The sequence below is a fragment of the Anolis carolinensis genome, chromosome 4, assembly GCF_035594765.1.
Source record: "Anolis carolinensis isolate JA03-04 chromosome 4, rAnoCar3.1.pri, whole genome shotgun sequence".
NCBI classification, from domain to species: Eukaryota; Metazoa; Chordata; class Lepidosauria; order Squamata; family Dactyloidae; genus Anolis; species Anolis carolinensis.
The window spans coordinates 246,471,843-246,488,053 of record NC_085844.1 but is presented as its reverse complement, the minus strand read 5'-3'; the positions used below and the strand labels follow the sequence as shown (position 1 = coordinate 246,488,053).

At 39.6% G+C, this 16,211-nt stretch overlaps 1 protein-coding gene across 5 annotated transcripts in view; it reads right to left on the bottom strand.

The window, feature by feature from the left end:
• The window catches only part of arfrp1 (ADP ribosylation factor related protein 1), a 53,389-nt gene that overhangs the window by 33,769 nt on the left and 3,409 nt on the right, over positions 1-16,211 (bottom strand). For 3 of the 5 annotated variants that reach the window (XM_008119607.3, XM_062979094.1, XM_062979095.1), the window contains exons 2-7: positions 14,700-14,799; positions 13,561-13,648; positions 13,156-13,238; positions 11,206-11,287; positions 10,037-10,107; positions 4,559-4,659 (exon numbers count right to left, since the gene is read on the bottom strand). In XM_008119607.3, coding sequence (XP_008117814.1) covers positions 4,559-4,659; positions 10,037-10,107; positions 11,206-11,287; positions 13,156-13,238; positions 13,561-13,648; positions 14,700-14,792 — 518 coding nt within the window. In that variant the 5' untranslated portion in view covers positions 14,793-14,799. Of the gene's footprint in view, positions 1-2,173; positions 3,134-4,558; positions 4,660-10,036; positions 10,108-11,205; positions 11,288-13,155; positions 13,239-13,560; positions 13,649-14,699; positions 14,800-16,211 lie in introns of those variants that run through there. The other 2 variants (XM_003226683.4, XM_003226684.3) reach the window with 1 other exon arrangement.

Sequence of the window (16,211 nt, the reverse complement as noted above, 5' to 3'; positions counted from 1 at the left end):
TCATCCTTCGGTAATACAATCAAAAGATTGTAGCTGGAAAGAATGGGTTGCTTACCTGTAACTGTGTTTCTTCAAGTGGTGTTCTATGAAATTCGCACATATGGGTTTACTTTGCGCGTGCACAATGCAGTTCGGAACCTTCTAGATGTTTCCTATTGAAACATTTTGATGGTTTTCTACTGAAACATTTTGATGGCATATATACCAAAGGTGGGGCTACAGCCTCAGTTCCTCCAGCTGCTGACTGACAACTAAGGAGAAGAGGCATGATAACAGCAGGAATGATGGACAGGGATGTGAGAATTTCACAGATCACAACTCAAAGAAACAGTGACAGGTAAGCAACTCATTCTTTTTCGTGGTGTCTGTGAAATTGCACATATGAGTGACTAGCAAGCTACCCACTGTGGGCGGTGGGATTATGCCACCAAGGAGTAGAGTTCAGCTCTGCCAAAAACAGACTTCTTTTTAGAAATGGCATCCAGCTTGCAGTGACCATGAGAGGAGTGGACAATGACACTGTCCAGTAGATGGACCCCACGCCACAGGAAGGCTTGAGAGATTGCCATTGTTCTAACTGGATGGGTCTTCAACTGCTGTAAAGGTTGCAGGTTAGAGAGCTGATAGGAGAGGAGCATGGTAGCTGTGATCCAAGGGGACAAATGTTGAGAAGACTTTGGAGAGTCTAATGCATCCTTACAGTACTTAAGAAACAGCGTGGGCGATTTTTTGTGAGATGATGTTCTGTAGACATAAAGGCGAGGATTTGCCAAACATCCAGGGAATGAAGTGACACTTCTAAAGGTGAAGAAAGATTATCAAAGAAGGCTGGCAGGATATCCTGGCACACATGGAAATGAGACACTTTAGGAAGGGACACCACACCATGTCCAAGCAGGGATTTACCCAAACCTTGTGTATATATTGGATGTGACTGAAAAAAGTAGGGAGGGATTTTCCACTCCCCATTGCTTTTTATTTGATGTCCATAATCCTTGCTTCTTCCTTAACCTCATTGTGAGATATTTATTCTACAGAGACAGCACTGGGAGCTGGCTGGACATATAAGATAATTTATGAGGTAAGATTTCCAAACCATGCAGCCCTTGTAGGTTTTGTTGTAGTAAAGAGATACTGTCATTTCTCATGGGAACAACAGCAGGTTTTCCCACGAGAAATGACTTTATCTCTTTGCTACAGGGCAGGATTACAAACAAACAACAGCTAAACCAAAACTGAAACATCTTACAATGCAACTTGACTCCCATATCCATGGGATCTCTACCTGTGGTTTCATTTATCCATGTCAAACAAAATATGTCCTTCCTGGGCTATTTTTAGGTCCTCCAGCGCAGTCCTGCGTGTCAATAGGATTTGCAATTAGCTGCAGTTTTGCATATCCACACAAACCCTGAAAATGAGTCCAGCAAGAGCCATCTGAATTCGGTTAACTTTATATCTTTGACACCTCTGCTTCTGAGCCACCTGTTTGTGAACTCCTATTTTTTTCAGCTTCCTTGAGATTAGGTTTTGGGCAGAAAATTTCAATAGCTCCCAGTTTAGATAGAACAGGACAATATAAGACTCAGTTTGGTCCTAGTGCCATCTCCAGTCAAAATTAGTAACACAAGTGAAACCTCCAAGGATAATCTCCAGTTACCAATACAGTTGGCTATCCATATTCGTGGGGTTAGGACACTTGTGAAAATGTTAAAACCATGAATTAAAAGAACTTTTTATAAAAGATCTATAGATCCTCAATCTTTGGTGGAATAAAGATAAGTGTGCATTGAAGTATTTTGGGGTACGCTGAATCCAGTGCCATGTAATGTACTTGACACAAGCAATGGAGAGGGAGATGTGCCTCCAAAGACAAAATAACACAGATTACTTGGGGCTCCTATGTAAAAGGTATATTACTGCATCTTGAGAATTCCTGAAGTAGTTATTCTCTCTCTCTCTCTCTCTCTTTTTTTTTTTTGCTAAGACAAGGGTTGGTCTGGATTCTTGAGGTCTAAAAATCATCATATTTGGTGTGTGTGTGTGTATGCACTGTGCATGTGGAAACAAGTCCACAGTTTGCTCACTTATTTAAATGAAGAGGCCCACTTGGCAAAACAGCGTTCTGGGCATATAAATTTTTCTGAAATTGCATTAAAGGCAAACCTACACAGAGAGATAACCAAAGTTTATTTGACAGAAATCCCTGAACAGTCTCTCTACATCCTGGAAACAGGTTTAGCAACTCAGTCCCATTCAGTTTCAGAATTGCTCCCAGCTATTTTTTCCCATTCTTGCAACTGAAACAAGAGGCAAAAGATCGTAAGCGTGCCTGTCCTCATCTAGCACACCTCACTGTGGGAGTAACCATTACGCTACAGCCTTTGGCTTTTACTTCTGCAACACTGCAGACGAAAGTGACAAAGCTGAGTAGAAACAAAAAGAGTAAAAGTCAACGTGAACCTTGTTTATGGAGATTTATAGTAAGAGTGGAAGCGGAGGCATGAGCCCCAGCATCACCTCCTGGGTTAGAGAAATAATGTATTTGTTACAAAAGTAACAATTTCCAACCCCCTTTTGCCATACAAATACACTCAGACACAGCTGAAACAATTCAGTCTGATAACAAATGGGAACTAGAATGAGATATTTCCAGTATTTCAAGCACACCGGATGCCTGAAGAATTGCTAGTCCCACAAGTTAAAGCCATGTGGAAGAAACCCGAGCCTTGTGCAAATTGCGGGGCATCAATAGTTAGGCAGATGCACAAGCACCCTGCCCTATTGCTCAGGAGACATTGCTAGGTAAAGACTTCAGTCAAAATCCTTCTTAGTTATGGGGTTGTCCCATGAGACACCAAATGGAAACACGGGTACCCTTTCATTTGCCACATGCCGGCTAAGAAGGAACCAGAAGTCCTGGGAATCTCCTCAGGAAAGAGAGAGCGAAGGAATGAAAGAGAGGAGGAGGCAGACAGAAAGACAATGAGGAAGGAGTCTCTGCAGGACAAAGGAGTCCCAAATTCAATCCCACATTGCCGCTCTCTACGTGATGTCCTTCTGTCGCGGAGGGCGATGGATGTTTCTCACCACACACTTCACCATCCACTCGATCCCTTCATTCACCCCTTTGCTGAGGAAACAGAAGAAAACACTAGCTTTTATCTTCATCTTTAGCAATCATCTTCATTATCTTTTCCCCAATTGGTTCCCTACACTAAGTGTCATCAGGTCAGGCATGGGCAAACTACTGGCTGCTAGGAATTGTGGGAGTTGAAGCCCAAAACACCCGGCAGGCTGAAGTTTGCCCATGCCTGCATTACATGGACAGAGAATCCGTGGATATTATTTTTTTATTATTATTTGTACCCCGCTAGCATCTCCCGAAGGACTCGATGCGGCTTACAAAGGCCAAGGCCTCAACACACAATATAACAATACAAAACAAAAGGCAAATTAAAAACAATTAAAACAGTATAAACAACAAGCAATAAACAATACGCTAAAACACAATAAAACTGGGCCAGGCCAGAGTAATGGGTACAAGATTAAAAGTGCTGATGTGACAGGTGATATATAAGGCTTATAGGGCAAGTGCAGAGTGCGATATACGATCTTAGTTCTAATAAAGTGCTTATGGGACTTGGTATTGGAGATTTCCTATTAATCTGGGAAGGCACATTGGAACAGCCAGGTCTTCAAGTTCTTTCTGAAGACTGCCAATGTAGGGGCCTGTCTGAGATCCTTGGGTAGGGTGTTCCAGAGTCGGGGGGCCACCACAGAGAAGGCCCTGTCTCGTGTCCCCACCAACCGCGCTTGCGACGCAGGCGGGATCACGAGCAGGGCCTCTCCAGATGACCGAAGTGAACGCGTGGGTTCGTAGACGGAGATGCGGTCACGGATACAGGTAGAGAACCAACTATAATTATTTTACATAGTGGTTGACACTGAACAACAACTCCCATCACTTTTGATTATCTGCCATGCAGACTGGGGTTAATGGGAATTGCAACCCAACAGCACTTGTGGCTCTGAGGTTGGGGAAAGGTGAAAGCACATGTTAAAGTCAGCCATCATATCCACAAGCCTTGATTAAACCCCACTCTCTTGACTAAACAGAACAAACTGCAGCCTTCCAGATGCCAGTGTATCCCAACATCATAAGTGCTAATTATGATGTTCAATGATGGTGAATCCAAAAGTTGTAGTCCAACATCTGGATGGCCATATAAAAGGACACGACCGGCTAGATTTGAGCCATGTGCCTTAGGGGTCACCATAAGCTGGAAACAACTTAAAAAAACACACACACACACACACACACACACACACACACAAAACAACAATATCCATTAAGCACTATAGCTCTTATCTATGCCGTCATTCACGAGAAATGTTTTTTGTCAAGGCTGAAGTGGAGCTGTCAAATATAAACTCACCGACTGTACAGTCATGTACTAGGTCTGGCAATTTTCATGCATGGAATGTGTCTCTGACATACTCCCCAGCATCTTGCTACATTTTGGCAGAATACCATAGGCTGCCCTTCTGCACTTACCCAGTGAGAGCGGAGCAAGCTTGGGTAAGGCAATCTCTCTTCCCAATTTTGTTGATGCAGTCGCTGAAGGCAGTCTTGATGTCAGGGATTGACAGACAGTTCTAAAGTGGGAGGGAGGAAGAGAAACAAGTCAAATATATATGCCAATTTTAAGGGGACCCAATGCACCACATGTCTTAGCTCAACCAACTGTACCGAGGTAATGAGAAAGGACTGGGGGCCAACAAATGCTCTTGTATGTCTCAGGAGAGATGCACCCAGAACTCCATGTGCTCCATTCACAACCCACAGTGAAGAACTCTCCAGCTATATGATGAGGGAGGCAGTCCTTCCTAACCTGGAACATAATGTGCTAACACAATAACTACAACCCTGGTGTTGACAGTGCATGTTTTATATAATAATAATAATAGTAGTAGTAGTAGTAGTAGTAGTAGTAGTAATAATAATAATACTTTATTTGTATCCCGCTTTCTCCCTAAATGGAACCCAAAGCAGCTCACAACATTTTAAAAACAATACAAGTAAAGAATTCATTTAACAATAACATAAACAGACACATTTAAAAACATTTAACGAATACAGTTGTTGCGGGAAATGATCAATATAGATTATCAATGAAGATGGTAAACTTAGCACTTTTATGTTCTAAAAATCCAATAAAAGTAAAATGTATCATTTATGGGAGCATATGAATAGTAGAACTCCAGCAAGAGAAGAGTTCTGGCACATCCAAGGAAAGAAAATTCCTTGTTAGGCAATTGCTGCTGTGTTCAAAAAGGTAAGAGCTTTCCATTAGTGAAATACAGTATGCTGCCTTGGAGTCTGGTGGAGTCTCCTTCCCTGGAGGCTTTTAAACAGAGGCGAGATGGCCGTCTGTCGAGAGTGCTTTGACTGTATTTTCCTGCCTAGCAGAAGGAGGTTAGATTGGATGGCCTTTGGGGTCTCTTCTAATTCTATGATCCCATGGGACTTATTTCATAGAGGTGTTCTCAGACTGCAGAAATGTTTAGCCCTTTCCCACTTTGCTTTACTCAGAATGCCAAGAAGTGATGATCCCTGCTGACGTAAATATAATCACGGAAGAATAGAGATTCCACTACTACTGAGCTAATGGAACAGTTTGACATTTTAAGGCAATTGCATCTATGGTAACAACTTTCACATCAAAACCCTGCATGCCCAGAGTTTTCAAGTGATGATGTCTCTAGCAGATAACAAGTTTGACGGAGGCAGACATCATTAAAATACTATCAAATTCCAAGACGTATGAAATTAAGTAACCAAAGCACTTTGTAGACTCAACAGTGTCAAATTAGAAAGAAAAGCAGAGGTGGAAAATGGGGCGGGGAGAAAACGTCTTACATATATATGAGGAAAAGAAAAGCTGGGAAGGTGACCAAAAAGGGAGTTAGTCAAATATTGGTCACATATCTTCAAAGCAACACTTCACTCTTTTTGCTGGATTATTGGTAAGCAATAGTTCTGGTCTGTTTTGTCCAAAGACACCCCTCGCAAACAACTTCATGCCTGGCAGAATAGCTATCTATCTATCTATCTATCTATCTATCTATCTATCTATCTATCTATCTATCTATCTATCTATCTATCTATCTACCTATCTACCTACTTACCTACCTAATATACCAGGCATGGGCAAACTTTGGTCCTCCAGGTGTTTTGGACTTCAACTCCCACAATTCCTAACAGCCTACCGGCTGTTAGGAATTGTGGGAGTTGAAGTCCAAAACACCTGGAGGGGCCAAAGTTTGCCCATGCCTGCTCTAAAGCCTTTTGCATGATATCACCCTAAAAGTGCTGATGGGAAAGATAATAGAGCAAAAACAAAACATGACTCACTTCCTTTGAGGTCAGATTCCACATCCCAAAGAAGCTTTCCTACCTACTTTTTTAAAGCAAAGCTACATATTTCACCATCATTACAAATACACGTACCATTTGCACATAAACAGCCTCCTTTTCCCAAAAAAATTATTCAGAACCATGGCTAACAGCCCTTTAATTTACTTTTCCATAAGACTGACTAGGCCAAATGTTTATTTGGCCAGTCTTCTTTCTGTACACATGAAAGTGCCGCTTGACCACAGTCAGCGTCAAAGCATGACAGCAGACTGAAAAAGAGTACGTAGAGTTTGCCTCCTGGGATAGGAAGCCATATGGTACTCAAGTTCAAAGTTGAGACTGTTGCAACAAACCATCAAATGGCCCACTAAAGATGAAAAGGCTGCATACCGGCTAAGATCTATTTCCATCAAGTGATGCTGATGGCACTACAAAATCAATGCAATATGTGTAATTTGGGGCCAAACACTGGATTGTAAATCTATGAAGGAATGATGCTCTTATTCATTGGACCAGCTCAATAGCTCTTTTAGGATATCTTTATTGGTATATTTGAAGCTAATGTTGGGTAGCTAAATTCAATTTCTTGTAAACCAGTCAGCAGAGAAAAGAAAATGAAGGAAAAATCTGGGATGTAATCCAGCCAGATTGGATGGAAAGTTGGAGGAAAGCGGAAAATCTTTTACAGAAATACATTTTAATATGGATATTTATAGAATTTTTACAATGTTTTTTTTTAAATTATGCTGTAATTAAATTATGTCTTGAGCCACGAGGAGAGCGGGTAAGAAATAAAATTATTATTATTATTATTTGATACACAGCAAGATTAATACACAGCAAACATGATCACTATGCTGGCTTTTGTATTGGATCACACAGAATCATAGAGTTGGAAGAGACCTCATGGGCGATCCAGTCCAACCCCCTGCCAAGAAACAGGAAAATTGCATTCAAAGCACCCCCGACAGATGGCCATCTAGCCTCTGCTTAAAAGCCTCCAAAGAAGGAGCCTCCACCACACTCCGGGGCAGTTCTCACAATGAGAACTCCCTCCTCCTTATGACTTTATGACTTTCCTTCACATCTTGATATATGGCCCTCACCGTGTCTCCTCTCAGCCTTCTCTTCTGCAGGCTAAACATGCCCAGCTCTTTAAGCCACTCCTCAAAGAGCTTGTTCTCCAGACCCTTGATCATTTTAGTCGCCCTCCTCTGGACACATTCCAGCTTGTGTGCAGATCTGAGTAGGGTGGCCTTTTACAGCGGACAGATGGCAATTTTGTCAATGGCGATTGTTTTCAAGTGCTGGCCAAAGTCTTTAGGTACTGCACCCAGTGTGCCAATCACCACTGGGACCACCTTTACTGGCTTGTGCAAGTCTTTGTAGTTTGATCTTTAATCATATCACGTAAGCTTTTCCAGTTGCTTCCCGTCCATCCTGCTGTTGCCCAGGATTGCAACATCAACCATCCATACTTTGATTTTTCCCATGATCTTGAGGTCAGGAGTATTGTGCTCCAAAATTCTGTTTTCAGGCTTGTGATCCCACTAGTTTTTTTGTCACAGACAGATGGTATATGTGGCCCAAGTTCCAATGGATCATCTGAGCAACAGCATTATGCCTCTGCTTGTAGTCTGTCTGCACGATCTTCTTGCAGCAGCTTAGTATGTGATCCATCGTTTCGTCTGCAGTCTGCACTTGGAATCTGTAGCCAACTTTTCAATTCTGGCATTTTTTCTTGGGCTGTAAAAATCAGGCCCTCCGTCACCTTTTTCAAAGTTTCATTAGTGAGCCATACCCATGTTTTGCCTTGTCAATTTTGCTCTCAATTTTTCCCAGGAACTGTCCATGGAGAGCCTTCTTTTGCTAGTTTTTTCTTCTGCTCTGCACTGTATTTTTATTATATTCGCTCTTTGTCTTTTGCGCTTTACGCAATTTTCTACTACTCACTTCCATCAATGTTGGTTCTTGACTGTTGTTATTATATTATTAAAATAGAAGTGGAACCAAAGCTGTGAAAGTAAAATTGAAATGAAGAAGCCTTGCCAAAGCACCATTAATTCAACCCTAAGTGTTATTGTTTAATATGTTTTTACCTCATTTAAGTACTGATTGTTTTTGCATTTTGTAACTTCTTAAAATGCTTTTTAAAGCTACTATGAAATCTCTGATACTGGGAAATAGGACATGATAATAATGATGAGGACGACAACAGCAATGATGATAATGACGTCAACAACAACAGAAAATAAACCAAAAGAAGCAGGACAACAAGAACTCAAAGGATGAGGTTTGATTTGTGGAGAAACATTTTGGGAGAAATTGCCTGGAACTGGAGAAGAAACTTGTAAAGAAACTCTTAAGGACTGTGATTAGATATGGGTATATCAGAGGTCTCTCATTCAGTTTTGCCACACCTTAAAGATGACATGATGGCACATAACAACAAATGTGTGCATGGCCAAAAAATCTCAAAATGCCCCCTCAGCAACATTTTAGGAGTAGGAAATTACTCTTATTAGTAACATTATTGTCTGTATTTCCAGCTTCTGAGCATAATGCTCCATTCACACAAACAGAGCTCAGTCTGCTTTCAGTGGGCATAAAAACCTTCACTGCTCTTGTATAAACAAATATAGAAGAAATACAGGTACAGGTACTCAATATAGACAGCATAATACTTCTGAATTAATCCTTCTTTCCAATATGTCACTGCTTCCCTCTAGAGGAAAGCTTCAGTCACTGCAAATACTGGAATTGGCAGAAAGTTTACTGCAGAAGGGAAATACCAGGGATTGGGGACAGCTCCTCAAAAACAATGAAATGTTTTCTCAGTACAATTATGCTCCTTTTAGATATTACATATTTCATTAATTTCATTTTCTATAACTTGGTCCAATCTTTGACCAAAATGGAGATCTCAGTCATGAAACCAGAAGAAAAGCCAGAAGAGAAAAGGCAGCCCGGGAAGAAGACAAGACCATCAAACTGTTAAGGTATATCATTAAATTCTAAAGTCAGAATCACCCCAATCATAGTGCTGGAAAGCTGGAGAGAGCAGAAGGATGACAAGAATATAAAATCAATCCATTTAAAATGTCATGCTGGATACAAGGCAGTTTTAAAACCATAGATAAACTTGACCCAACCTTATTCTTAGTGGGATTATACTGAGGCCCCATCAACACAGTCATATATTGCAATTTGGAATTGCATGATATGGTCACTGTAGACGCATTTGATGCCGTTTAACAGCACTGAATAGTATTACTGCATATAAGTCTATGCTGACCATATAATGCAATTTTAAACTGCAAGATATTTGACAGTGTAGGTCAAGCATGGGCAAACTTTGGCCCTCCAAGTGTTTTGGACTTCAACTCCCACAATATTTATTTATTTATTACTGTGATCATTCTGTTTTATTGTCAGCTGTAGTGTTTGATATTTGTTTTAATGCTGTTAACTGGTTCCATGAAAAACAAAACAAATCACAACCGCCACTCTATAAATTCTAATATAAACAAAAGATAAATGTTGTGAGAATTTGCTTGGAATCTGAAATAGAAGATACCAACTTGGGCAATAGTTGTAAGTGTGATACAAGCTCACCTCTACATCTTGTTTGTTAGCCAGAACCAGCAATGGAACACCTTCCAGGACTTCACTAGTAACCATCTTTTCTGTAAAGAAGTGAAAAGAAGTAAAATTTAAAGAAAGATCAAATCTAAGGCTGTTGAAGTTAAAATGCTTTGACAATAAATATTAAAAGGACTCATTTGGTGAAACATTCTGGAACTAAATGGCTGATCATATAAAATGAAAAGGAATCTTGTATGGAACTAAAAAAAATCAAAACGAAGCCTTGAGAGATTCCAGGAATATTAGTGAGTTGAAAGCAAATGAAGAGTTGCAAATTAGGCAATAGAATTAATGTCAAATAATACATAACGTGAATACACATACACACATACACGCAGTCCCCAAATTATGAACAAAATAGGTTTGGTAAGTTTGTTGAATTTGTAAATCAGAAAACATACATTTTTAAATGTAATTTCAGCCGTATGTGTGTGTGTGTGTGTGTATATATATATATATGCTTTGATTAGCATAGGTAAAGCTAAAGGTTTTCCCAACATTAAGTCTAGTCATGTCTGACTTGGGGGGTTGGTGCTCATTTCCATTTCTAAGCCGAAGAGCCACTGTTATCAATAGATACCTCCAGGATCACTTGGCCAGCATGACTGCATGGAGCACTGTTACCTTCCCGCTGGAGTGGTACCTATTAATCTACTCACATTGGCATGTTTTCGAACTGCTAGATTGACAGAAGCTGGGGCTAACAGTGGGAGCTCACCCCACGCCCCAGATTCGAACAGCTGACCTTTTGGTCAGTAAGTTCAGCAGCTTGGTGGTTTAACCCGCTGCACCATCAGGGGGCATAGGGAAGGGTGTGGTGTTTCCTTTGCTGTCTGTGCCTTTGTTCAGGAGATTTCCCCCCACTTTCTGCCCCTGTGATCATTGGATTTTGAAGAACAAGGATTGGTGATAAAGCTTCAGTGGAGACCCCTTTTCCCCGTATATGTTTGTGTGTGTGTATTCTCCTTTCAATCATTTAAGGATTATCAAGGAATCTCTAAACTCCAGTTGTTATATGCATGCTTGCCCTGCTGGAAAAAAACACATGAATAGACTCTATTTTTCCCAAACAATTTCAAAAACCATATACAACCCCCTCCAATAGGGATAACTTCCAAGAGATATTTCTTTATGCTCACCAAAAGCTCGTTTGGATTCTTGAAGCCGTTCTTCATCGGTAGAGTCAATAATGTAGATGACCCCATGGGATTCTGCATAGTACTAAACCCACATAAAAAGAGTATATAATTTATCACTGAACATTTACATCCTTAAAGAGTCTCCCAATGATATGGTATTTCCTTTCAGAACTGTTAAATGCAAGCACTGTTTGTCAACACAACAGTATTAAAAGAATAGTACAATAAATTTGAGCATTTTTTGCTTGCAACCAAAGGGAGCATAAACTCCTTGTGACTGGTGGCCTCTTGTAGTCAGCCTTCTCTTGATAATAATATACATGGAGCTCCATACAGTGATGGAATGGGGGACCTAATTTATCTGATCAGTAAGCAAACATTTCACAGACCTAAAATAAGACGTTGAAAGAAAACCTGATCCACCATTACATTACATTTCTTCAAATCAGATTTCATGTTTGTTTCCATGCCACAATTTCCCCATACAAAGCAATACTATGTTTCTTGGATGGTTGAAAATGATGCTCTACTGCAGCAGTGTGGCTACTGATTGTAACAGCAGTTACGATATTGGTACTCAGTAACAGATATAGTGGAAAAGTATTCAAAAGTGAGAATAAGGATTTGATATTTTTGGGGGGGGTTTTTCGTGTCAGGAGCAACCGGAGTTGCTTCTGGAGTGAGAGAATTGGCTGTCTGCAAGGACATTGCCCAGGGGACGCCTGGATGTTTTGATGTTTTACCATCCTTGTGGGAGGGTTCTCTCATGTCCCCGCATGGAGCTGGAGCTGATAGAGGGAGTTCATCCACACTCTCCCCGGGTGGGATTCTAACCTGGCAGCTTTCAGGTCAGCAACCCAACCTTCAAGTCACTAGGCTTTTATCCCCTAGGCCACCCGAGGCTCCAAGGATTTGGTAAAGACAAATCTTATGTCACTCATGCTTTGTACTGCAAGAACATGGAAAAAAATTAGAGAATGCATTAGTACAGAATTGGTTAAATAGCATATGGGTTATCGTGCTATCAGAAAAATTAACCCATAAATTAAGATTAGCAAAAGGTGAAATAAAAGAAGACCTATTTGAAAATACATGCACATCATTAATTATATATGTGTGCAAAAGTAACTGTGAATTTAGGAGCCCCTGGTGGTTCAATGGCTTAAACTCTTCTGCTGTCAGGACTGCTGACCGAAAGACCAGCTGTTCGAATCCAGGGATTGGGGTGAGTTCCCATCTGTCAGCTCCAGCTTCCCATGCAGGGACATGAGAGAAGCCTCCCACAGGATGGTAAAACATCCAGGTGTCCCCTGGGCAACATCCTTGCAGACGGCCAATTCTCTCACACCAGAAGTGACCTGCAGTTTCTCAAGTTGCTCCTGACATTAAAAAAAGGTAAATTTAAACCACCAAATGACCAAGAAAAATTATGGATGAACAATTAGAAAAACATATCACAACAACTACATGAAATTGAGAATAATTAAAAGCAATAGAACTGTCAGAGCTATATTTGTATACAATTATGTGAAGGGGGCTGGGGGAGTATAAATCTGGGAATAATCAATGTAACAATACAATTGTATTGTGTTAAAATTAATTAAAATATTTTTAAGAAGGAAAAAAGGTCCCAGGCTGTCAAAGACCTGTGTCGTCCTAAAGGAACTATTGGGACTATATTTAGATCTCATTGGGATGAATCTCCTCAGGATTTGAGCCTTGCATGTTGAGTCCAAACTTAGCTAACAACTTTATTCCCATTTAAAAGTCAATGGAACACGTCATGACTTCAATGAAATTTAGCTTTTTGAATATGCACATATAATAAAATTGGGTCATTAACACTAACTAGGCAATACAATTGACTGGAGACATTGCCTGTTAAAAACCTCCCCCCTCCAAAAGATTAAGAGAATAAAGCATTTATCAAAACTTGGTTGTTAGACCAACCTTATCCCAGAGAGACTGAAGTTCCTCTTGTCCTCCAAGATCCCAGAACATTAACCTGGCCTTGCCCACATCTATTGTGCCAACTAGGAGACAATAACAGGCAGTCAAATACAGTAAAACACCACCAAGTAATTCCATAAAACTATATTAAGGCTTGTTCAAGAGGAAGGTGTTCTCTGTTCATGTTAACACACATTATATAGTCTGCTACAGGCATGGGAAAACTTCGCTCGCCCATGCCTTCTGTCAATTGCGAGACTATATAAATCATCTACAGTTCTGTTTGTTCACCTCCTTTTAAAGAGTTTTAACAAAGCTTTTTAGTTATGATTTTTTTTGCCTCAGCAATTCATGTCATCTTGGACTTGGTTCTTTTCATCTTTCCCCAAATAGCAATTCACTTACTGTTCAAGCCTACGGTGGTTGTGATTTTGGATAAGGTCATGCCTTTGTAATTCTTGTTAAATCTTGTTTTAGTCTGTTCGAGGAAGGTCTGGAAGGAGAAGAAACAAAGCTCATTTAAACAAGGCACTCTCTGGAATATAGGACGTTTATCCTCCAAATGAGCTCAAGATTTATTAGCTGCTAAATTGAATCCTGCCCCTGCTAGCTATCAGTGCAAAGACTGTGCCCAAATGAGCGATTTATATGTCCTTCATAGTGAAAAATGCTCTCCCTTGAAATATAACTTTAACACCCTAAGCCAAAAAAGGCATAGAAATGTGTTAACACTGAAGCAGCATAGGAAATGAATGTCCCATCTAAGTTGATCATCTAATGTAATTCAAAGCTAGCTTCTAACTCTCACAAAAGTTCATGAAAGAATCACCATCGGGCCGCAAACTTGTTCCAAGATTTCCATGTAATCTGCACAGCAAAACAATTTTCTTTAGTACTGGATTGAGAATGCATTAAATGGTCAGTGTAAATGGAGACTCTATAAGATATTCATTGAAAAACTAGAGCAAAAAGTGCTACAGGATGTCCCTTCCGCAAAAACAAAGTTTGTGCAGTTTAATAAACTTTTTCCATGTTTTTATGATAGAACCAATTAGGAAATTAGGACATTTATAACCCAGGAACAAAAAGCATGTTACATGATGTTATGTATCTAGCTTACCTTTCTCTCAAACATAGAACTCAGGGAGATTTATAGTTCAGCAAAAACAAACACAATGAAAATGTAAAGTAAATAAAAGCACAAAAATTCATCCAACAAGATTGAAATCATGACCAGAAATAAACTAATCAAAGCGGTGGCCAAAGCAAGAGATGATTGCTTAGAAGGAAAGAAGCCTTTCACATGTGTGGTAATTTATTTATTGCTTTGTTTTTAAAGGTCATGCTTCCAACTGCTCTCCTCTCTATTGTTAGTTTACCATATCTTAATGTGTAAGTCTACTTGATGCATAAGTCAAGGGTAGGTTCTGAGGTCAAAATTATGAGTTTTGATACAACCCATGGATAAGTTGAGGGTGTCTCTATAGAAAGAGGAAAGGGTTTCCTTAGGCCTCAAGAAACTCTAAAACGAAACTGGAACCCACAGTTTTCCCAGCATTGTCCAGTCCAAGGATCAAGATGCAGTACTCATCCCGCCGGAACATATACTTGTAAAGCCCAGAGAGTAAGGTATACATTCTGTTCCTGCCAAAAGAGAAAAAAAAGAAACAGTAAAAACACTTCTAAAAATTAGACTGAACAGAAATGATTTTGCTCCTTCACTCTTTTCTCCCAAGCCAAACTTGATAGAAACTCTGATTACTGAGCTTATTGCTCACCATCAAGCAAAGACTTTTTTTATTCTCCCAAGCCTTTTAGAACTTTAGGAAACTCCTCTAGCTGTTTTGTGTTGCTGTTATGATTCTACAGTCTTCTAAAAGTAATGTGTTTTTATTCATATTTTAATTGTTTTGTTCTTTCTGGTTTACAAGGTTTGAAGAACTATATTCAGTCATTATCACAGCTAATTTCACTGGTCTTACAAAACAGTACCAACTTACTTATATGAGCTGACAAAATGTACCAGCTGTTGAAAGCGAGAATATATGAATTTTTTTAAGCACAATGGAAAAGACAGGGAGATAGACAGGAAATCAAGAGGGAACAATGACAACTGCTTTGCCATTTTAGCTCTAAGCCACTATCGGTGCAAATGAGAAGGTTGCTACCATTCTCACAGTTTAGGGAGGATGTTTTAAAACCACAGTGTCAGCTAAAGAATAAAAACAAAGAAAACAGAAGCAGGTGGTGTGGTTTCTGCATTCTATATATAACTAGTTTGAAGTAGATAACGTCAGCTTTCTGAACAAGCAGATACATCTGCGGTCTCTTTCTTGCATGCTGCTATATTTGGCATTTGAATAAAATACAGATACTTCGAGATTTGCTTTGCAAGGATGTATTTTTTTAACCATCTTGCGCCAGGATGGAATGTTTTAACTCTTCCAAAACTGTTTGTTCACCGAAACCACAGATAACTAGACCCTCAAAGCAGGAATGTTTTGACGTTGTGCTGAAGCGTTATTGACTTACTTGCCTACATGTATTAAAATATTTATATCTTGTCTTATATCATGAGATCTCAGCACAGTGAGCAAGTGAAATTGATTCAGGCAAATAAAACGATTTCAAACAATAAATGTAAACAGACCCAAAGCATAATAAAGAAAAATATTGTTTGAAAGGTTAAACTAAGATTGCCATTTTAGGATTGTCTCATTTCTTCATTATTTATTTATTTATTGAATTTATATCCAAACTTTCTCCCAAAGTGAGATCCCAACACACTTTACTCACAATTGCCATTCAAACAGAACTAAAAACAGAAACCTTCACTAAAGTAGCTATTTCCAGATTAAGGTGAAATGAAATAAATATTCTTTCTTGAATACTATTTAATGTCACATACCTGCTTCTAAACAGAGGGGGAGCCTGCATACCATAAATACTGATAGATAATTAAGTTAACTGTCTAAATAAATACATGGAATCCCTGGAGAATATACAACTTGCAGCAATAAATGAATAAATCCATAAGAACTATAGCAAGCTGCTCT